Source organism: Harpia harpyja, chromosome 15 (assembly GCF_026419915.1).
Source record: "Harpia harpyja isolate bHarHar1 chromosome 15, bHarHar1 primary haplotype, whole genome shotgun sequence".
In the NCBI taxonomy this organism is placed as follows: Eukaryota; Metazoa; Chordata; class Aves; order Accipitriformes; family Accipitridae; genus Harpia; species Harpia harpyja.
In genome coordinates this window covers 6,767,180-6,784,327 of record NC_068954.1, presented here as the reverse complement: position 1 = coordinate 6,784,327, position 17,148 = coordinate 6,767,180, and the positions used below count along the sequence as shown (strand labels likewise).

At 47.8% G+C, this 17,148-nt stretch overlaps 2 protein-coding genes across 4 annotated transcripts in view; one reads left to right on the top strand and one right to left on the bottom strand.

Moving 5' to 3' along the window:
* Window positions 1–1,308: 1,308 nt before the first annotated feature.
* On the bottom strand, window positions 1,309–13,872 carry ANKRD66 (ankyrin repeat domain 66). Of its 3 annotated transcripts, none has more exons than XM_052809338.1 (4): window positions 13,817–13,872; window positions 10,085–10,228; window positions 8,504–8,732; window positions 1,309–2,289 (listed from the first exon to the last, which is right to left on the bottom strand). In XM_052809338.1, the coding sequence occupies exons 2-4, from the start codon at window positions 10,221–10,223 to the stop codon at window positions 2,049–2,051; spliced, it is 609 nt and encodes a 202-aa protein (XP_052665298.1). In that variant the 5' UTR covers window positions 10,224–10,228; window positions 13,817–13,872; the 3' UTR covers window positions 1,309–2,048. The 3 variants fall into 3 exon arrangements, with proteins under 3 accessions (XP_052665298.1, XP_052665297.1, XP_052665296.1); XM_052809337.1 differs by lacking the exon at window positions 13,817–13,872 and adding an exon at window positions 10,587–11,638; XM_052809336.1 differs by lacking the exon at window positions 13,817–13,872 and having other exon boundaries at window positions 10,085–10,547.
* Window positions 12,611–17,148, top strand: part of PLA2G7 (phospholipase A2 group VII) — a 17,141-nt gene continuing 12,603 nt past the window's right edge. The window contains exon 1 of the mRNA XM_052809332.1: window positions 12,611–12,860. Within this exon, the coding sequence (XP_052665292.1) occupies window positions 12,611–12,860 (250 nt within the window). The remainder of the gene's footprint in view (window positions 12,861–17,148) is intronic.

Below are 17,148 nucleotides of genomic sequence, written 5' to 3'. Positions count from 1 at the left end.
CATTAGCTTTCATTCTTTTCTGGATTTTCCTGAAGTAGTAAAGCAAAAAAATTACATAAATGTTGTTCCCCTAAAATGAAAGGGCTTGAGTCATCTGATCAAAACTAGCCGCTCAGAGCCCTTTGCCTTTAGCTGCAATTCAGATCAGATGCCAAACTCCACTTCCACAATAGGAGACACTCCTCGCCACCCACATTTCCCAAGGGAGGCAGATCTTAAACATCTCATCTGGACATATGTCCACAGCTGAAAGGCCTTTAAAGGACCGGCACCACCACACCTCCCTTCTTTCCCTGCTTTTGCTCAATGCAGTTGATCCTTTAGCATGACAGTCCCAATTGCTTTCACAAAAAGACCACGGAAAATCCTTCTTACTCCCTACATCCCACGCGACATCATCCCTCAAAAGTCATATACCACAAGACTCAGCAGGCAAAAACAACATCTTGCAGATATTCTCACACAAAAGAATGCAGCCCCAGCAAACCATGCTGAAGACACCTTCTTCCATCTCCACGAAATCCGTGTGAACATGGTGCCCAACACAGCATCACCCCTCCCATGCACCAGCCCCATCCAGCTGGCATCGGAGAAGACAAGTTATAAAACACCACGGCCACAGTGCACAGCCCATATGCTAAAGTTGGTCTCTGGGGAGATGGGATGGTGTGCCCAGCCCGGAGGAAACTGTTCCTCAACTAGAGGACACTCCAGCAGCTGGCCTCGGGGCTAGAAACAGGCCTGTTTAGTTTGTCAGCATGGCAATAGGCGCTCTGTCCCATGGATGTCTCCACTTGCACTGTCACTACTTCAAGAGCCAGGCTAACTATGGATGGAGTTGACATTTCACATGGCTTGGAAAGTGCAAATGACACAAGGCAAAGCTGGAGCTCGACTCGTTTGCCCAAACGTAGGCATCTCGAGTCATCTGAGAAGTCCTAGGCTATCTGAGACATCGGCACGGGGTTGGGAGCTACAGCACAGGATCTTCTGGAGACCTGCAGGGTCAGCCTGCGTACTCAAGAGCATCTCAAGTGGCATTAGACACCTCTGTGTAGACAGCTGAATTAGTCCCTGGAAATCTAGAAGAGGGAGATGGATCAGAGAGTTGTTGGTTGTGATTGCGATGCCCGAGTGTTGTGGCTGGGTGCGAAGGCACTCCAGAAGGACCAGGTTTGGGTAGTGGAAGGGAAGCAGAGGGGAAGGGAGGCAGACACATAAGGGGAGGGGAAGCAGACACATAAAAGATGTCAGAAGTCAAAACAAATGGCTGCCCGGTAATGGCATGGCACGGAAAACTGCTTTGGGTCAAATTCACATTTTTTGTGATTGAGGAGTGAAACGGTTAAAAATGCTTTTGCCATGGAAAGTGCTGATGAGCAGAGGGATAGCTCAGGAGTGGTTCCACAGCATTCCTATGAGCATGGACATAAAAATGGCTGGGGGCACTGCTAAAAATAAGGTAGTACTCTAACTGTCTTGGCAGCCACGGATGTCTGAAAGCAGTAACAAGGAAGCATGTTTTCCCTTCTGCTGGGCCAGCAATGGTAGATACAGGCTGTTAGACCCATGTGTCCTGTAAAAGGTCAACATCAATGTCTCCCCTTCAGCCAGAAGAAGCAACTACACCCCACTCCCAAAGAAAAGAAAGGCAACACCAGAGGCTACAAGCCCCTACAGAGCCTCCTGGTTGACTCAGGACCAGAACCAACCAAGCAAAAGCCACAGATATCACCAGAGTGAGCAGAACCACAGTCCCAGATGCTTTTGTGAATCACTTAGGAGCAAAACCAATTCCCTCTCAGACAATAGGGGTAATTGCTGTCATTTCTGTAAATCTATAAATTTCAGTGACTTAGAGTATTAATATATTTAAACATCTTCAGCAGTTTTCTGATATTTGAGATCTGATACACATAGACACACAGACAGACAGAAGCACATCTATCCTATTAATGACAGTATTTACAGTACATCACAAAGATGCCTTCTTGTGGCCATCTGCTTCTCCTGTTCATCCGTATTTCACCCTGCAGATGCATCTGAGGTCAGCCAGCGTCTGTGCTCTGCATTGCGAGTTGTCGGCGGCACCAAATAGGCAGGGCACGCTCCTGCTTCCCCCTTTTTTTTCGATTTTTCTTTGGAGCGGAGGATGCGTAGTTCTCCCAAGAACACGGTGGGTTTCTCTCAAGCTCTTCTTTCTTGAGTTCCCAGTCTTCATCTTTCTGGTCTAAGGGGATTCCTTTCCTTGCAGCTGTCCTGCGATAGTTTCTGCTCTCCACCTCTGCTCTGGGGAAGAAAACAAGAGTGCATCTTCAGGTACGGAGCACAGCACAGTCACACCACCGGCCATGAGCAGCCCATCTACAGGATCAGGGGATCATGTATTTGTATGGCCAAAACACTGTCACCAGCAATACATGAGAAAACACTGAGGTTAATCCCAAATCTAACAGCACGCATCACCCCAAGCCACCAGGTACTCCCTGAGAGTTGGGCTGAAGTGGGAAACCTTCAATAAGGATCTACAGCGAGATCGGACTTGTACCACTGGAATCATCATTTTAACCATAAAAAGCTCTCAAAGACTGACACTGTGAATTTGTGTGGTATTAAATAGACTTAAGCACATTTAATGCAATTGTACATGGTATATTAACTCACTGCAACCGCAACATTTCCATTTTCTTTTATTTTTTGCACTGCTTATTCATAAGTACTAGAAATTCTAAATGCCAAAGTATCAGATCTGAAGACAACTGGAATTCTGGAGCATTTGCACATAGTTATTCTTTAGAGATGACCTTTTAACCTCAGAGATTATCTAATCTTAATCCAATTCAGCCCTGAAATTTTCCTGAACTTTGCATTCAAATCCAGAACTAAACTTGACAATTCATCCCCATTTCTGTTTTTTTAAATAACAAATTGAATCAAGCAATGTCATAGAAATAAGGCTGTGCTGCGGAGGTTCAGATTTTGCATGGGAAAACATTATGTAGAAGATACCGTTTTCTCCAGCCCAATATCTCTATATGCAAATCATTCACAACTGTCCTTTGGTTGGTGGGGTTTTTAGCTGTGTTTTTCAAGTTGTCTCTATGATTTCAAGTGTGTGAAACCTGTTGGATGTCAGGCACTGAACCATCATCCATCCAGACCCTGGGATTTCCAAGTCAGCAGTGAATTTGCTCTTGGCATCTGTGATTGATCAAAGTCCTCATTTTTTCTGTGATATTCATATTTTTTCTATTAAACAAACACAGACCCAGATCTTCACTGAAGGACACTGTACAAGCTGGTAACCTGAAAATAAACATAATTCACTGTAACTTTTCTGATAGCCTTGAAATATCAATGGTTTTCATTCCACTTCCCATTGCAAACAACCAAAGCAAATTAAAAAACACTTTCATCAAGACCAAAATGAATATATTCCTTTGAGCAGTAGAATTTATATTTTTTTATCATCTCAGTTATGGTTTTGTTAATCATGGCTCTTAAATATTTTTCCTATTAAGTGTTGCTAACTTTCTCTTTACAATCTTTACACATGCCTGGCACAGACACAGTCAATTATTTTGGAAAAAAAGTGACCTCAAACTAGAAAATAGATAGCTACTTTCTGCATTTTGTAGGCACTGAGGATTTTTAAAAGGATGAGTCCTTCACTTCCAAGTCATACGACACAGAATCATGGAATGGTTTGGGGTGGAAGGGACCTTCGAAGATCATCTAGTCTAACCACCAAGTCTAGTCACTGAAAGATAAACTGGTTCTCTTTCAAAAAATAGCAAAAGCAAAAAAGGAAGGCTTTCTTTTCTTTCTCATACCAGCAGTAAGCAGGGGAAAGTACTGAAAAAACAGGATCCACTGCGGCGGGTGAACCTTGGCTGGCTGTCAGACGCCCACCCAGCCACTCAGTGCCCCTCCTCAACAGGATGAGGGGAGAAAGACGGAAAAGCTTGTGGGTCAAGGTAAATCACAGGAGGAGATCATAGGGAGATCACTTACCAATTACTGTCACAGGCAAAACAGACCTGGGGAAAATCAATTTAATTTATTGCCAATTGAAAATAGAGTAGGATGGTGAGAAACAAAGACAAAACTAAACCACTTGCCCCCACCCCACTTCTTCCCAGGCTCAATTTCACTCCTTCATTCCCAACTCCTCTACCTCCTCTGCCAAGCAGCTCAGGGAGATGGGGAACGGGGGTTGTGGTCATTCCATAACACTTTGTCTCTACTACTCCTTCCTCCTCACGCTCTTCCCCTGCTCCAGAGTGGGTCCTTCCTCTGGGCTGCAGTCCTTCAGGATCAGACTGCTCCAGCGTGGGCTCTCCACGGGCTTCAGTCCTTCAGGGCACATCCACCTACTCCAGCACGGGGTCCTCCGCAGGCTGCAGGGTAGCCATCTCCTCCACCACGGTGTTCCATGGGCTGTAGAGGGACAACCGGCATCACCATGGTCTTCCCCACGGGCTGTGGGGGAATCTTCACTTACCCTGGTGTGGCAGGACTGTTTCTCATACTTTTTTCCTCACTCCTCACTGCCGGGCAGTGTTTTTTCCCTTTCTTAAATATGCTTCCCAGAGGCACCACCAGCGTAGCTGATGAGCTGAGCTGTGTCCTGTGGTGTATCCACCATGGTGTAGCCCCAACCTCTCCTCACAGAGACCCTCCTGGACCCCACCACTGCCACGATCCTGACACAGGCACTTCAAGTGTAAATCTTGTCCAAGAGAAAACAAACCCTTTCCTCCTACTGCAGAGGTCTGAGTTTGTAGGTACTCAGTATTGATGGAGCTCTGTCAAAAATACCACCAAATATCAGGAAAAATCCTTTTTTCTGTAGCACAGCAGCTCTGTCACATCAGTGCAATGCTGTCCCAGCTGAGAGCACGGAGCAAAGCCAGCGGCTCCACACAGATGTGCTGCATAGCATGGGATTACTATATATATACATATATATATATATATATACACACACAAACATATGTCTGAGAGAGATGGTTGATGCCCCATGCCTGTCAGTGTTTAAGAGGCATTTGGAAAGTGCCCTTAATAACATGATTTAATTTTTGGTCAGCCCCGAAGTGTTCAGGCAGTTGGACTAGATGATCGTTGCAGGTCCCTTCCAACTGAAATAGTCTATTCTATTCTATTAAGTGTCTGCTCCCAAGGGCAAGAAACCTCCTTCTGTACACTTTTTAATATATATAAATATACACACACACACATATATATATATATGCCCTGGGCTTAGATAGCAGGAGCCTTTGGTGCAGTTTCAACGCTCGGCACTTTGCAGAGAGGCTGGCAGCAGGCATGGGCTGTGGGTCTCTGTGCTGGCTCGGCACCATCCTCGGCAGCTCTCACAGCATCCAGGATAAAGCCCTTCTCGTGCAAAAAAACACCCTCTGATGCAAATTATGTGTTTGTTATTCAGAAGCAGCTGTGTTTTGAAGGCTGTTTCCTATTCTTTGCATGTCCATGCAAACCTCGGTGAGTGGTATGGATACTCTGTAGCAGAATATTCCTAATATTTACATGTTAAAAATATTTACGTGTCGATACAGGTAATATTTCCATGTTGATGCAAACGATCCCCAGCACAGAGCAGTGGCTCAGCCCAGGTAGGCAGGGGTATGTCCGTGCAGCCAGCAGCACCTGGGGTCAGACACACAGTGTGCAAGGACCGTGGTAGTGCCAGAGAGGGCTGAATTGGGATGTAGGAAGGATTTGGATGCTCATAGCCCTGTCTAGATACGCATCTCAGCCCTGCATTTGGCACCCACTGTTATTTTAAAAATTGGCTTTTCCCTCTTTTTGCATGACAGGCAAATATCCAAAACTGACAGTGATGCTCTATAACAAAAGACCCCTCCTACTTACATACCAATACCACAGACACGGTGAGCAGATGGCAGACCCACTGTGCCGCACAGCATTGCCGTGCAGACACACACTTCATTTTCTGTCTGCAGCACACATCGGTACTGCCCAGCTCCCGCCGGAGCCGTGGGGCACTGCCTGACCATGGACATCACTTCTGGGACCTTCTGCACACCTGAAGGAGCAGAAGGTAATCGTGATTATACTACAAATGCCAGTAATTCCTCCTAGTTAACTCCAAGTTTGTTGATGTGAGGAGGTGAAACTGTTGCACGAGGGTGAAGGCATCCACTGTGGTTGTAAATTATAGTGGTTGGGCTTAAAAAAAGGGTTCCTGAGCCCCAGTGATAAACCCTTGGCTGCCCACAGGCTGCGTTATGACTGTGAGGTGATAATAGAGGCTTTGTGTGTCTTATAAAATGTCCTAGGCATGGGCATTCAAAGCATCTTCCCAATTACTAAGTTCTCCCAACCATGCTCCTAGCTGAGCCATGCAGCCGTGGGGCGAGTCAGGCCAGCACGTGGCTCTGAAAGACAAGTTTTCCGCCTTAAATTAGTCATTCACCTCAGAAAACCCTCCATCAGCTACATGAGTCGCCCTAGGCCGTTGCCTAGGTGGCTCAGACCAGGATGTCAATCATCCTGTCAATCATGCTGTCCATCATTCTCCCAGCCGCCTCCACCAGTGCAGGCACCTCCGATGCCGTCGGCATCATCCAGGCGATTCCCCCACCCTTGCTGTCCCCCCACCGCCACAGCTCTGGTGCGCAGCCAAGTGCACGGCAAATGCTAGACTTGGCAGGACTCGATAAGCAGGATTTAATGGTAAGATTAGTGCAAAAATGACAGCGTTGAATAGGTAAGCAATTGGTATAAATGATTAATCGAGGGGAACAAGCCTGCAGACCTTTTACTCTCTGGGACAGACAATATTTACCTATTCTGATATAGAAACTAGGCAAGCCAAGAACTGAGAACAGTATAAAGAGAAAAGTCTCCTCTGGATGAAAGTGTCCCATTCTCAAAGATCTGGCAAACCTGAGCTTATCCCAGCTAGGGTCTAGGTAGTAAAAAACCTAAATAGCAAAGCTTAGCTATCAGCTGCTAGTTGTTTAAATTTCTTTAAACTGAAGGTCTAAGGGTAATAAAAGCTGATTCTTCTGTGTGGAAGGAAGGTGGTGAATAGTGAGGGTCTGCAGCGTGTCAGCTCCATAAACAGCGAGGCTTTAGCTACAAGGTGTCCTGGATGTGGGGTGGGCAGGTAAAATGCAAAGGTCCCAGCAGCTTCCATAATAGCCAGAGCTTAGAAACAGGAACATGTGGCTCCCTTAGAAAGTTTTTGGGGCTCTGTACGGGGGGATTTTATACACTTTGAGTGTCTCTTCCTATGGAGGGACACTGATGCTGTGTAAGATTGAAGGTGGGCATGGTACAGCAAAAGGACATCAGCACCTACAGAAAAGTTTACGTGGATTAATGAAAGGTGGCATTTGGTAGGCACTGGCCATCTCAGACATTTGCACAGCCACCATGCTTGGTTTTGAACTTGGCAGCTCTTGTGCTGAACTCCTCAATGAAGGCAAGTTGGAGACTTTGAGTTGGGTATGTGTCTATATAAAAAGCCACAATTTATATGGTGCCAAAGCAGTCTTGAGAATGTGGCAGTGGTAAAAATGATGCCAGTTAAGGACTATGGCGGGACTGTAAAATCAGAGATAAACCCAGGGGAGGAAAAGTCTTTGGGTGCTCTCAGTATCTCAGGGTCCGGCACATGCAGGTTTCACAAGCAGTGTATTTAAATACCAGGTAATGCGTGGGAACACGATTGGCACTGAACAAGCTGGTTAGCCTCTAGTGGTCTGTCCCACCACTTTAGGGAGATGCAGGTATGGGACACAGCTCGGACCTCTGGAGGATGGCAGCCTGAGTCAGGGAAACAGCTTTGCAAGGATGAAAATATCTGTAAGCCAAATCAGTGGCTGAAAAACAGGAAAGGTAATTGGGAACCCTTTAAAAGCATATTACTAGTTGCATATGGTACCTCAGTGATAACCGTAAGAGTTAAGACAATACAGAGTTTGGAAGTAATATGTGGCCATCCTATTAACAGATCAAATGGTAAAACTTTAAATAATTATGTAAAAAAAAAGGATGGCTCTGTTCTCTACTACAAGAAAAGCCAAATGATATACATCCACTAACATTACCTCCTAAAGGGCTGTTCTTAAACAATTCAACCTGTGTATTCAGTATTCACCACCCTAAGGGGTTAATACTTGTTCTTGCTTTCATTTCCTTTGCTTAATAATGGCTCTGTAACATCCTTATAAAAACAATGATGTCATGAGGTGGGAACAATTTTTAAAACATACCAAGGCAAACTATAGAAGGGAGTGGAAGAAATGAATGTCTTCCCAACGGCTTCCTTGTGACAAAGACCCGTATTTGCTTATCAAGCACTACTCGTGCTGGTTGACTTTGATAGGCTTTAGGCGGAAAGGTAAGTAACACACTCGTATTCTTTCTGGTCCTCTATATAGCAGTCAATTTAATTTTCACTGCTGGGGCCCCGTCAGCTGCCGCAGTGGGACCGGCCATCACTACTCACATTTCTAAGAACCTGGAGCAGTCTCGGTGACCGTAGATTTCCGCAAGCCTCTTGGGAGTGTCGCCAAAGAGGTCGGCCGCGTCCATGGCAGCGTGCAGGGAATGAAGGGTGCGGAGCACCCCCAGTCTCCCCGACTCGGCAGCGAAGTGAGCCGCAGTCCAGCCCACGTCGCTCCGCAGGCAGTGCCGGGCGCCGTGATCCACGAGGAGCTTGACCAGCTCCGATTGCCCTTGCGTTGGGCAGCAAAACAGGGAGAGAAGATGCACCTGCATTAGACTTTGTACCTTCAGGATGCAGAAGACAGTCACACACAGTTGATCATAATTCCCTCAGTCATGTAACGATGGATTTTGCCCATGACCTGGCCATTTGATTTATCAAATAAAAGATGCTCATTAGAAAATGCTGATTTTTTTTTCCAAACTAGACTGCTTCCAGAAGCATTTCACAACAAAAACAACAATAAAATCAGAAAGCTTTCTACTAATTTCTGAACAGCACATCTTAATTACTCATTGACCAATTGGCTATTGACTATTTTGTTGTTTCATTTGGGGTTTTAGTTCAATGCAAAATAAAACTTAAACATTAAAAAAAAATGGAGAACCTGTGAACTGCTTTACTAAAACAAAGATTTGTTTGATAGGAGATAGAGAAATTGCTTGTTTTCATTCACCTTCATATTTTTATAACTTGTCGAATTGCTTAAAGAAGCAAAAAAAGTTATTTCTATCCCACTTCACACTGCCTTGACTGAGTTAGATCATTCCCAGTGGCACCTAGGACACACCAGTCTCTCATCATCATTTTCCTAAATAGCTCGGTTCCCTTTGCTGCTGCCCAAATGAGTAATAATCCATCAGGGCAAAAGGAAAGCAATCACACATTTGATTTCTGAGCAAAGACAGATGCCATGATGTGAGATCTCAACATGTAACAAACACCCTAGCACAGAGGAGTACAGGTCCAGTTTCCCATTCTAAACTGTGTACAATTATACATTATATATTGTTGCATTCACCTCTCTTCTGGGCTGCAAAAGGATATTTGACTTTAACAGACACTTCTGATGGTGAAGGACAAAGTGGGAGCTGCAAACAACTCTGGTCCTGTGTTGTTCATTTGACCAGGTGGGGTAAAGGGAGGGCAATGTAAACCACACTGTAATTATTTTGTTCTGTTTGGTTTGATAAATACCTGGTATAAACACAATGGGTTTGACTTTCTGCTCATTCATGCAGGTGTGCATGAGAAGTAACTCCTCTGCCCTGTATGAAGTCACCTCTTAGAAAAGTAATGTTGGGGACAAGTAGACATGCTATACGTACATATCACGTAAATTGTAAATTTTCACGCGACGGAAAAAAAAAGCTAAAAAATCACTTTGATGGTAATCCCATAAATTATTTTGGAGGCAAAGTTCCTATTTAAATCGGTATTTTTCTCATCATCACAAAATTATCAGATACAAGCTGTGACTATTGCCAGCATTAAGTGCCATCATAACAAGATGTAATTACAATCAGCATCACCTTTTATGATGCTGGTTTGCAGCGGTAACAGAGCAGGGGATGCCCTTACCTTTTGCAGCAGCCCAGTGCAGCGGGGTCCTGTCATGCCAGTCGACATCCTTGTGATTTGGGTCGCAGCGCCCTGTCCTCAAAATCTCATCCACCAGGTCGTAGTCCCCCAAAGCCACGGCTTCATGGAGCTCTGTCATGGTGCCTGGTAAAAGAGCAATGGTCATTTAGTGGGTGTTCACTGATTTATCAGCTCCTCTCAAGAGCAATTTTAACACCTCAAGCAGCATCTGCATTAAAAATGAGACATGCGCTGTGAGAAACCAGCATTTATCCAAAAATCAGGAAAAAGGAATGAGAGGAAAAAAAATATTATCATTTATCTTCAAAACCGTGATCACAGACTGATGGTGATGTTTGGTTTGCAGTCATGGAAATCTGGAGCAAAGCGCAGCCCTTTGCATAAAGGACTCGTAGATAAAACCACGTTGCATTTCTCAAGGATGTTGCTAACAAACAGCCAGCTCAGGCCAAACATTTGCCATGGGTCTGTTGGTACTCACCATGGAAACTGGCTCCTCCCTTGCCAATGCTGCAGATCCATTACTGGTAGTGTTTTATTGCGATGAAAGAAATGTCTGTGCAAGTATCTTCTGATGTTCTTTGGTGCAAATAATCGAGCTATGGCATGTTGCTTAAAAATCTAATCTCCATAGCCGTGCTTTGCACTTTCCACTCTCATACAACAGACCCCCATCAAGAAATGCAAGCAGATCTTTGGCCCCCGCAAGGCTGTGGATTTCAATAATTATACCTCTGCTAGGGGATATTCCCTAGCTGCTTTGCTGGCAGGGAATTTAAGCAGCTTGCAAGGATCACTACGCTACCACATCATCTTGAGGATGGAAACACTGCAATATTTTCTCCAGTCTGGCCAAATCAAGGGGGAGAAAACATTTATATTCCTGTATCGACAGCTGGTCTTGAGCTAGTTCGTCCAGTCCCCCTCATAACCTAGAAGCATTTTAGAATTTGCTCCAGCTTTTGCATTGCATTTACTTCATGGAGTAATTTTCACAGATTGAAAATAGTGTGAGTTCCATGTACAGCATGTTGGAGAGGACCAACACTGGAGCTTGCAGAGGCTGATGTGAGGGAAGGTTTGCAATCCTAGGGGCTACGTCCTGGGAGCCAGAGGTGGATGGGGCCATTTCCCTGCTCTCAACTCCCATAAATGTCCCAACCACATCCCAAATCCAGGCTGGAAGGACACACCGCCATCTCTACCCTGCTTTCTTGTAAGAAAAAGACGAGAATCAAAGGTCAGAGGGAATCACAGCCTGCTTCAGTAGGTCCCCTGACTTAGGTGGTTGGACTGCGTAGACCAGATCCACGAGAAAGAGCCATACATGCCTGCTGCTGAGTTTGACTCCTGCGTATCTGGCAATATCTGAATATATTAAAAAATACAATAAATTTTGGAGCTCCTCAGTGGGCCACAAAAGTATCATTGGCTTTGGCACGTCTCTGTTACTTTAACCATTCGTGCACAGCCTCCTCCTCCTCATTGTCTCTCACTAACCTTGAAGAATTTGTTCCTTTAGATTAAACAGAGGTCTTCAGAGTTGTCCTCCAAAACCTTTCATCAGCATTACATCTATCCTGAAATGTTACACTTCAATGCATCCAGCCCATCACTGAAATGAGTGCTGGACAAAAGTTCAGAAAAAAAAAAATTTTTGGACCTTTTCATACAACTTTCTTATTTTTTTCCAAGAAAAATTCAAAGTTTAGAAATATAACTTAAATTTCAAGCACCTTTGTGCTCTGCTAGCTTCTAGATCATACCCACACACATACACGCAAAGGGAGAGGAAGAGAAGCCAGCGATCCCACCCCAGGAGCTCACCAGCTCTCTGGGGAGACAGTCCACGGGTGCAGCTTCATAAGGAATTTAGGCCAAGCCAAATTTGACCTTCCCTCCCTCCCCTGCTGCCTCCCTTTGCTAGCCTTGAAGCTCATATGGCTGTTTCATCATCCGGATCAACCTGCTGATCTCTCAGGAAACTAATCTTTTATTATGGGCGCTGGGTTTAGGGTTAATTGCCTAAACTCAGCGTTATCGAGGGGGCCGGGGCTGTGCAAAGCGGGGGGTGGATGCAGACCTCCCCCCATCAGTAGGGACCTGCTCTTGATCCACCTTACACCGCTCCAGAAGTTGCACCCAAAAGTGGGATCTGCTTCCTTAGGGTGTTGTTATCCCTTTCTCATAAGGCCAGAGGAAAAGATTTGCATTTTTTACCGAGGGACCTGGAGCCAAAGCGCAGCGCTCCCCCGCTGCAGCCCCCCACCCCACCCCTCGCCCAGCCGTAAGGGTCGCGGCTCCTCCGTGGGACGTCTCAGCCCGGCCGGGGGTGTGGGGGGGCGGATTTTCTCGCCGATATCCCGCTGCTTGATCCAGCCCCACCGCCAGGAAAGCCAGAAATCCACATGCCAACAAGCAGCCGCGGGGTCCTCTGGGGCGGGTGGTGGTTTGGTTTGGGGTTTTTGGTTGTTTGGTTTTTTTTTTTTTTGGGGGGGGGGGGGAATGGCTCCATGCCCAAAACTTTTTTTCCAGGCGCGGGGAAGACTGTCTCATCTGCAAACTAAGGCAAAGTTTGGTCCCTCCCCTTCGGGGAGAGCCCGGCAGTCGCTCTGCCGCCGAGCCCGACCTCCTCCGGCCGGAGCAGCCGCCTCCCACCCGGCTCCGGGGGGTCCGGGGGGGGACCCGGGGGGCCCCGCCTGCGCCTCCGGCCAGCGGGACGGGAGCGGAGGGCGGCCGGGACACCCCACGGCAGGTACGTGGAGCGCCGGGAGCCGCTAAAGGGAGGGAAAAAGGGGCCTGGGGGGGGGGAGAGGCGGCGGCATGAGAGGGGTTTTAAGGAGCTGGGGGGGGGTTCTGCGCAGCCCCGTGCGTGGCTTGCCAGGGGGCCCGCTCCCCGGCTTCAGCCTGCTCTTCCCGAAGCCTGTCCCCAACCCTCAGGGGTTCGTGCTTCTCCGCTTCCCCCCCCCCCTCCAGCCCCTTTATTGGCTTCAAATCCCTGCGTGTCCCCGCGGAGGGGTGGGATTCGCTGCGGGTAAGCTGCAGGGGAGGGGAGGGTGGCCGTGCGAGGTTGGCCGGAGTTCAGGGGAAAAGGTGAATCGAGTTCTCCCGCAGGGAAAAGTAACCGGACACAGCGTGGGGGTGGGAAGCAGCAGTCCCAAGAGAAACTCAGACTAGATGGAAGGGGGGGAAAAAAAAAAAAAAAAAAAATCACAGCGAGGGTGATTAAACTCTGCTTCAGGCATCCGGCGTTGAGACGGGCAAAACCCAGGCAGCCCCATGCGTGCCCGGCTTTGAGCGGGGGTTTGGATTAGGTGACCTCCAGCAGTCCTTCCCGACCTAAATTCTTCTGGGAGGCTGAGGGACACAGAGCGGGTTTGGGGTGCTCTGCCAGCACAGCGTTCGTCTCCCCCAAAGCCAGCACATGCAAGGTGGACGCCTGCACGGGACCCTGTGCCCCGGCTGCTGTTAGAGCCGGTGGGGGGGTGAGATGGCAGTTTTAGGATGTGGTTCCTGGTGTGGTTTAAGCCCAGTGAGCTCAGATAGAGGTGACAAGGCAGTGGACGGTAGCGTTGGTCGGATGAACGCGCCGGGAGAGCCTGCCTGTACTTTACCCTGAGACACAACCATCTGAGCCTCTGCGGGAGCTGCAGGTGGTGGCTCTTCAGGGTAGGAACCGAGGGCGGCGATGCCGTCCCGACGCGCACTTACCAACCCCGCTGACATGATTTACAGCAGCCGAGAAGCTGTTGTGACTTACTGCTGGGGACACGTGGGATCCTCCAACGGGCAGCTCTGGCAGGAAATTGGAGATGCTCAAATCGCCATCTCTGGCTGTCCTTAGTGGTTGGCCTCCCCTTTTTCTCTGCCTGCTGGAGGTGAAACACTTTATCTCTTCAAAATCAGCTAATATTAGGGGGGGAAGGGACCTTTCTGCAGTGAGGTCATGCTTGCAGGGAAGTGAGAGGGGACATTCCCACGGGGGGGGGGGATATACACTTGGATTTAGCCTTTGCATCCAGAAGCTCCAGTTTACGGGAAGCCTGAATCCAAGCGCCTCCTCCTGCTGACTCCAAAGCTGCTGCCTGCTGCTTCTGCCTGACGTCCCCACGTCCTGACCACACAGCAGACAGGTTTTCCACCACCCAGGTCCTGCTTCAGGCCCAAACCAGCAAGCAAAGGGTCAGAAGAGTTGCTGCAGTGCCTAAACTGGGGCATTTAAGAGCAGGGACCAGAACTAGGGCTCGGGTAAATGCTGTCATAACACTTAGGGGTACTTTTTCCCCAGACCTAGTGAATGTTGAAAAGTTTTGGTACCTGGGGCAGGGACTAAGGTGATCCCATGCCCCGCTGATGAGAAATGGCTCTTTGGTTCAATCTCCAGTGCCAAATCAGGCAGGGGATGTACCTAAAAGAGATTACTCAGAGCTCAGGAAGGGGACAGTGACACCTCCATCTGCTGGGGAATATCTCACTGGGGAGTGCTACCGAGATGAGTGCATGGAAGTGCCCTGAGACATGGCTGGGAGGCCCTGGCCTAACCCAGGATGCAGGAGCATCGCCCAAAAGGCTGGGAATCGCCCAGCTCCACCATCGCTCCTCTCCATCTCTGCACCACATCTCGGCAAGGGGGATGTACATCCTTCCCCAGTCCCGTGGGCCATCCATGCTCACCATGATGTGCTATCACTGAATTACTGAGGTTGGCATCACCTCTGCACCAAGCCACGCCGAGATGTCAGATGGAAGCGGCCTTTAAGACGTGCAGCATTCTTGTTTACTGGAAAAAAAGTGGCTCAGATCAGTGGAAAAATACACATTTGCATTTTGGTGACAGCCTCAGCCGTTTGCACCCTGCAACACAAAAGGCATCAGTGTGAAGGACTCTGCTTCAGCTCCCCCACATTCCCCAGGCTCGACTCTCTCGCTTTGGCAGCCTTCAAATAAAGGACAAGCCAAGGTCAGGGGAAAAAAAAAAGAGAAAAAAGAAACAAGGGGGGGAAAAAAAAAAGAACTAAAACTGTAGGCCCTGGTAAAACCTCTATGCAAGCGAGAGCTCCTGCATGGGAACTACTCGCCGTTCGCTCTTGCGCTGCCCAGACCCCCCTGCAGCCCCTTCCTCCCTCGCTGGAGAAGCTGGCAGCCCTCCAGCCCCCAGCTGCTGGGATGGGCACTGGTGGAGGTGGCAGAGATCAGGTTTTTGTCAAGCGCGGGGAGAGCTCGCCCCGACACCAGCACCACCATCCTCTGTCCTCCTCCACCAGTACCTTCCCACAAGCTTCATGGAGACGCCGAGCTGCCTGAGGAACAGCAAACCCACTTCAGAAGGTGCTGGAAAGAAGCACAGTGACACCCACGACCCTGTCCTGCTGCTCTCACGTGCATAAGCTCTCCCACAGCAAGCCCCCGGAGCGTGGGAGGGGAGAATTTGCAGGATCTGGCCCAAAAAAGCGCAATGCCAGATTGCCTCCTCGTGCCAGCTTGCACGGACCCACGGAAGCTGCTGCGGATTTCTACTGACGTTGGATCCAGCCTTGGAATTTAAAAAAAGGCTCCGTGTTTATCCAAGTGCTGGGAAAGGCTGTCAGAGCTGCTTCCTGCGCCCTTTCAATCCCCGGCTCCGGAGGCACTGCGGGAACCGCCCGGCGGCAGCCACAGCACGTCAGCTCTGGCAAACAAACTCAAACCCCTGAACTAAAGGTGAAAACACCGTTAAACACGAGGAAGCCATCATCTGCCTGACTGCCTTCGCCAGCAAGGACACGGGCGTGCTGCTGTCAGATGCAACTTCCATTTTCAGACTGAGATGACACCCTTTTTATCGCACTTGAAGCGAGCCCAGCTCTCGTCCGAGGCATGCGTGGACTCCAGCTGTTAAAAATTTAGGAGCAGGACGCTCATTTCAGGTCTCAGCTACTGTATAACCAGCAGGGCTGCAGAATTCCAGACTTAAGACACACGCAGACACATAAATGCACAGCCTGAGGCATGTCTTAAAAAGAATGTAAGAATTTGATTTCCAGTACCGCAGGAGGAGAGCAGGGGTGGTGGATGCCACACTGTCTGTAGGGAAATCAATTCCCACTGCTTAATTTAACAGCCTACAGGGGTTTGGGTTGCTTCCATTCTGCAACAGATGTTGGAGGTGTACAGACGAACGATGAAAAGTTGGTTTAGGACAAAAAGAACAGGCTGATGGTGTAAACCGCAGAGGCTAACAGGCTGGAGGTTCGAGATTTCCTTTTCTGCTGTTCCTTTGAGAGCTGGACAAGCTGGGCAGAACAGCAGTTTAGCATCCTGTAGTAAAATGCCCTGCACATGGCATGTCACCGTGCTGTTATTTAAATTCTCCCAAAAGAGTAAAGCACAGCGAACGCAGCATTTTTACCTGCACCTGACTTAGGCACCTTCTGAATTTCCCAAAGAATGATGATGTTTTTCTGGATGAAAGCTGTAAGAAAAGTCAAGCTTCAGGTATGAAACATCTTTTCAGTTTGTATTTCTTACTATAAGCAAGGTGCATGCCCTGAGAAAAAGGTTTTTAAGGTGTTACAGGTGAAGCAAAGGGGTTTCCCTACCTCTTTTGTGTCCTTTTCTTAATATCTACTATTGCTTTAAAAGTTAATGCTTTGCTTAATACATTTGGCTTATGAGCCTGGTAGGAATTTTAACATTTAGTTTACATTTTAAAAAACGGCCATAATATTTGATGACAGTTTCTGGTCCTGATTCGATAACCCCCAAACACCCCTCACCTAGACACCCTTCCCATTCAGGAACACCACATGTTCCTGGATGCTGGAAAGCATCCAGACCCAGAGTGGTGGCTGCAGCTGACCTCCAGCCCTTTGGTCTTGGGACGGGCAGTCACAGCGCCGCTCCTAAACCTCCTGCCAAATCCTTTTGTGGCCCTGAGTAAGGGAAAGAAAGCATTTCTAGCAAAAACCACTTTATAACTTAGTAATAGCCTTGTAGCTATCAAAAAAAAAAAAAGTTACATAAAAGAGTCACATAAAAGAAGTTGCATTAAAAAAAAAAAAAAA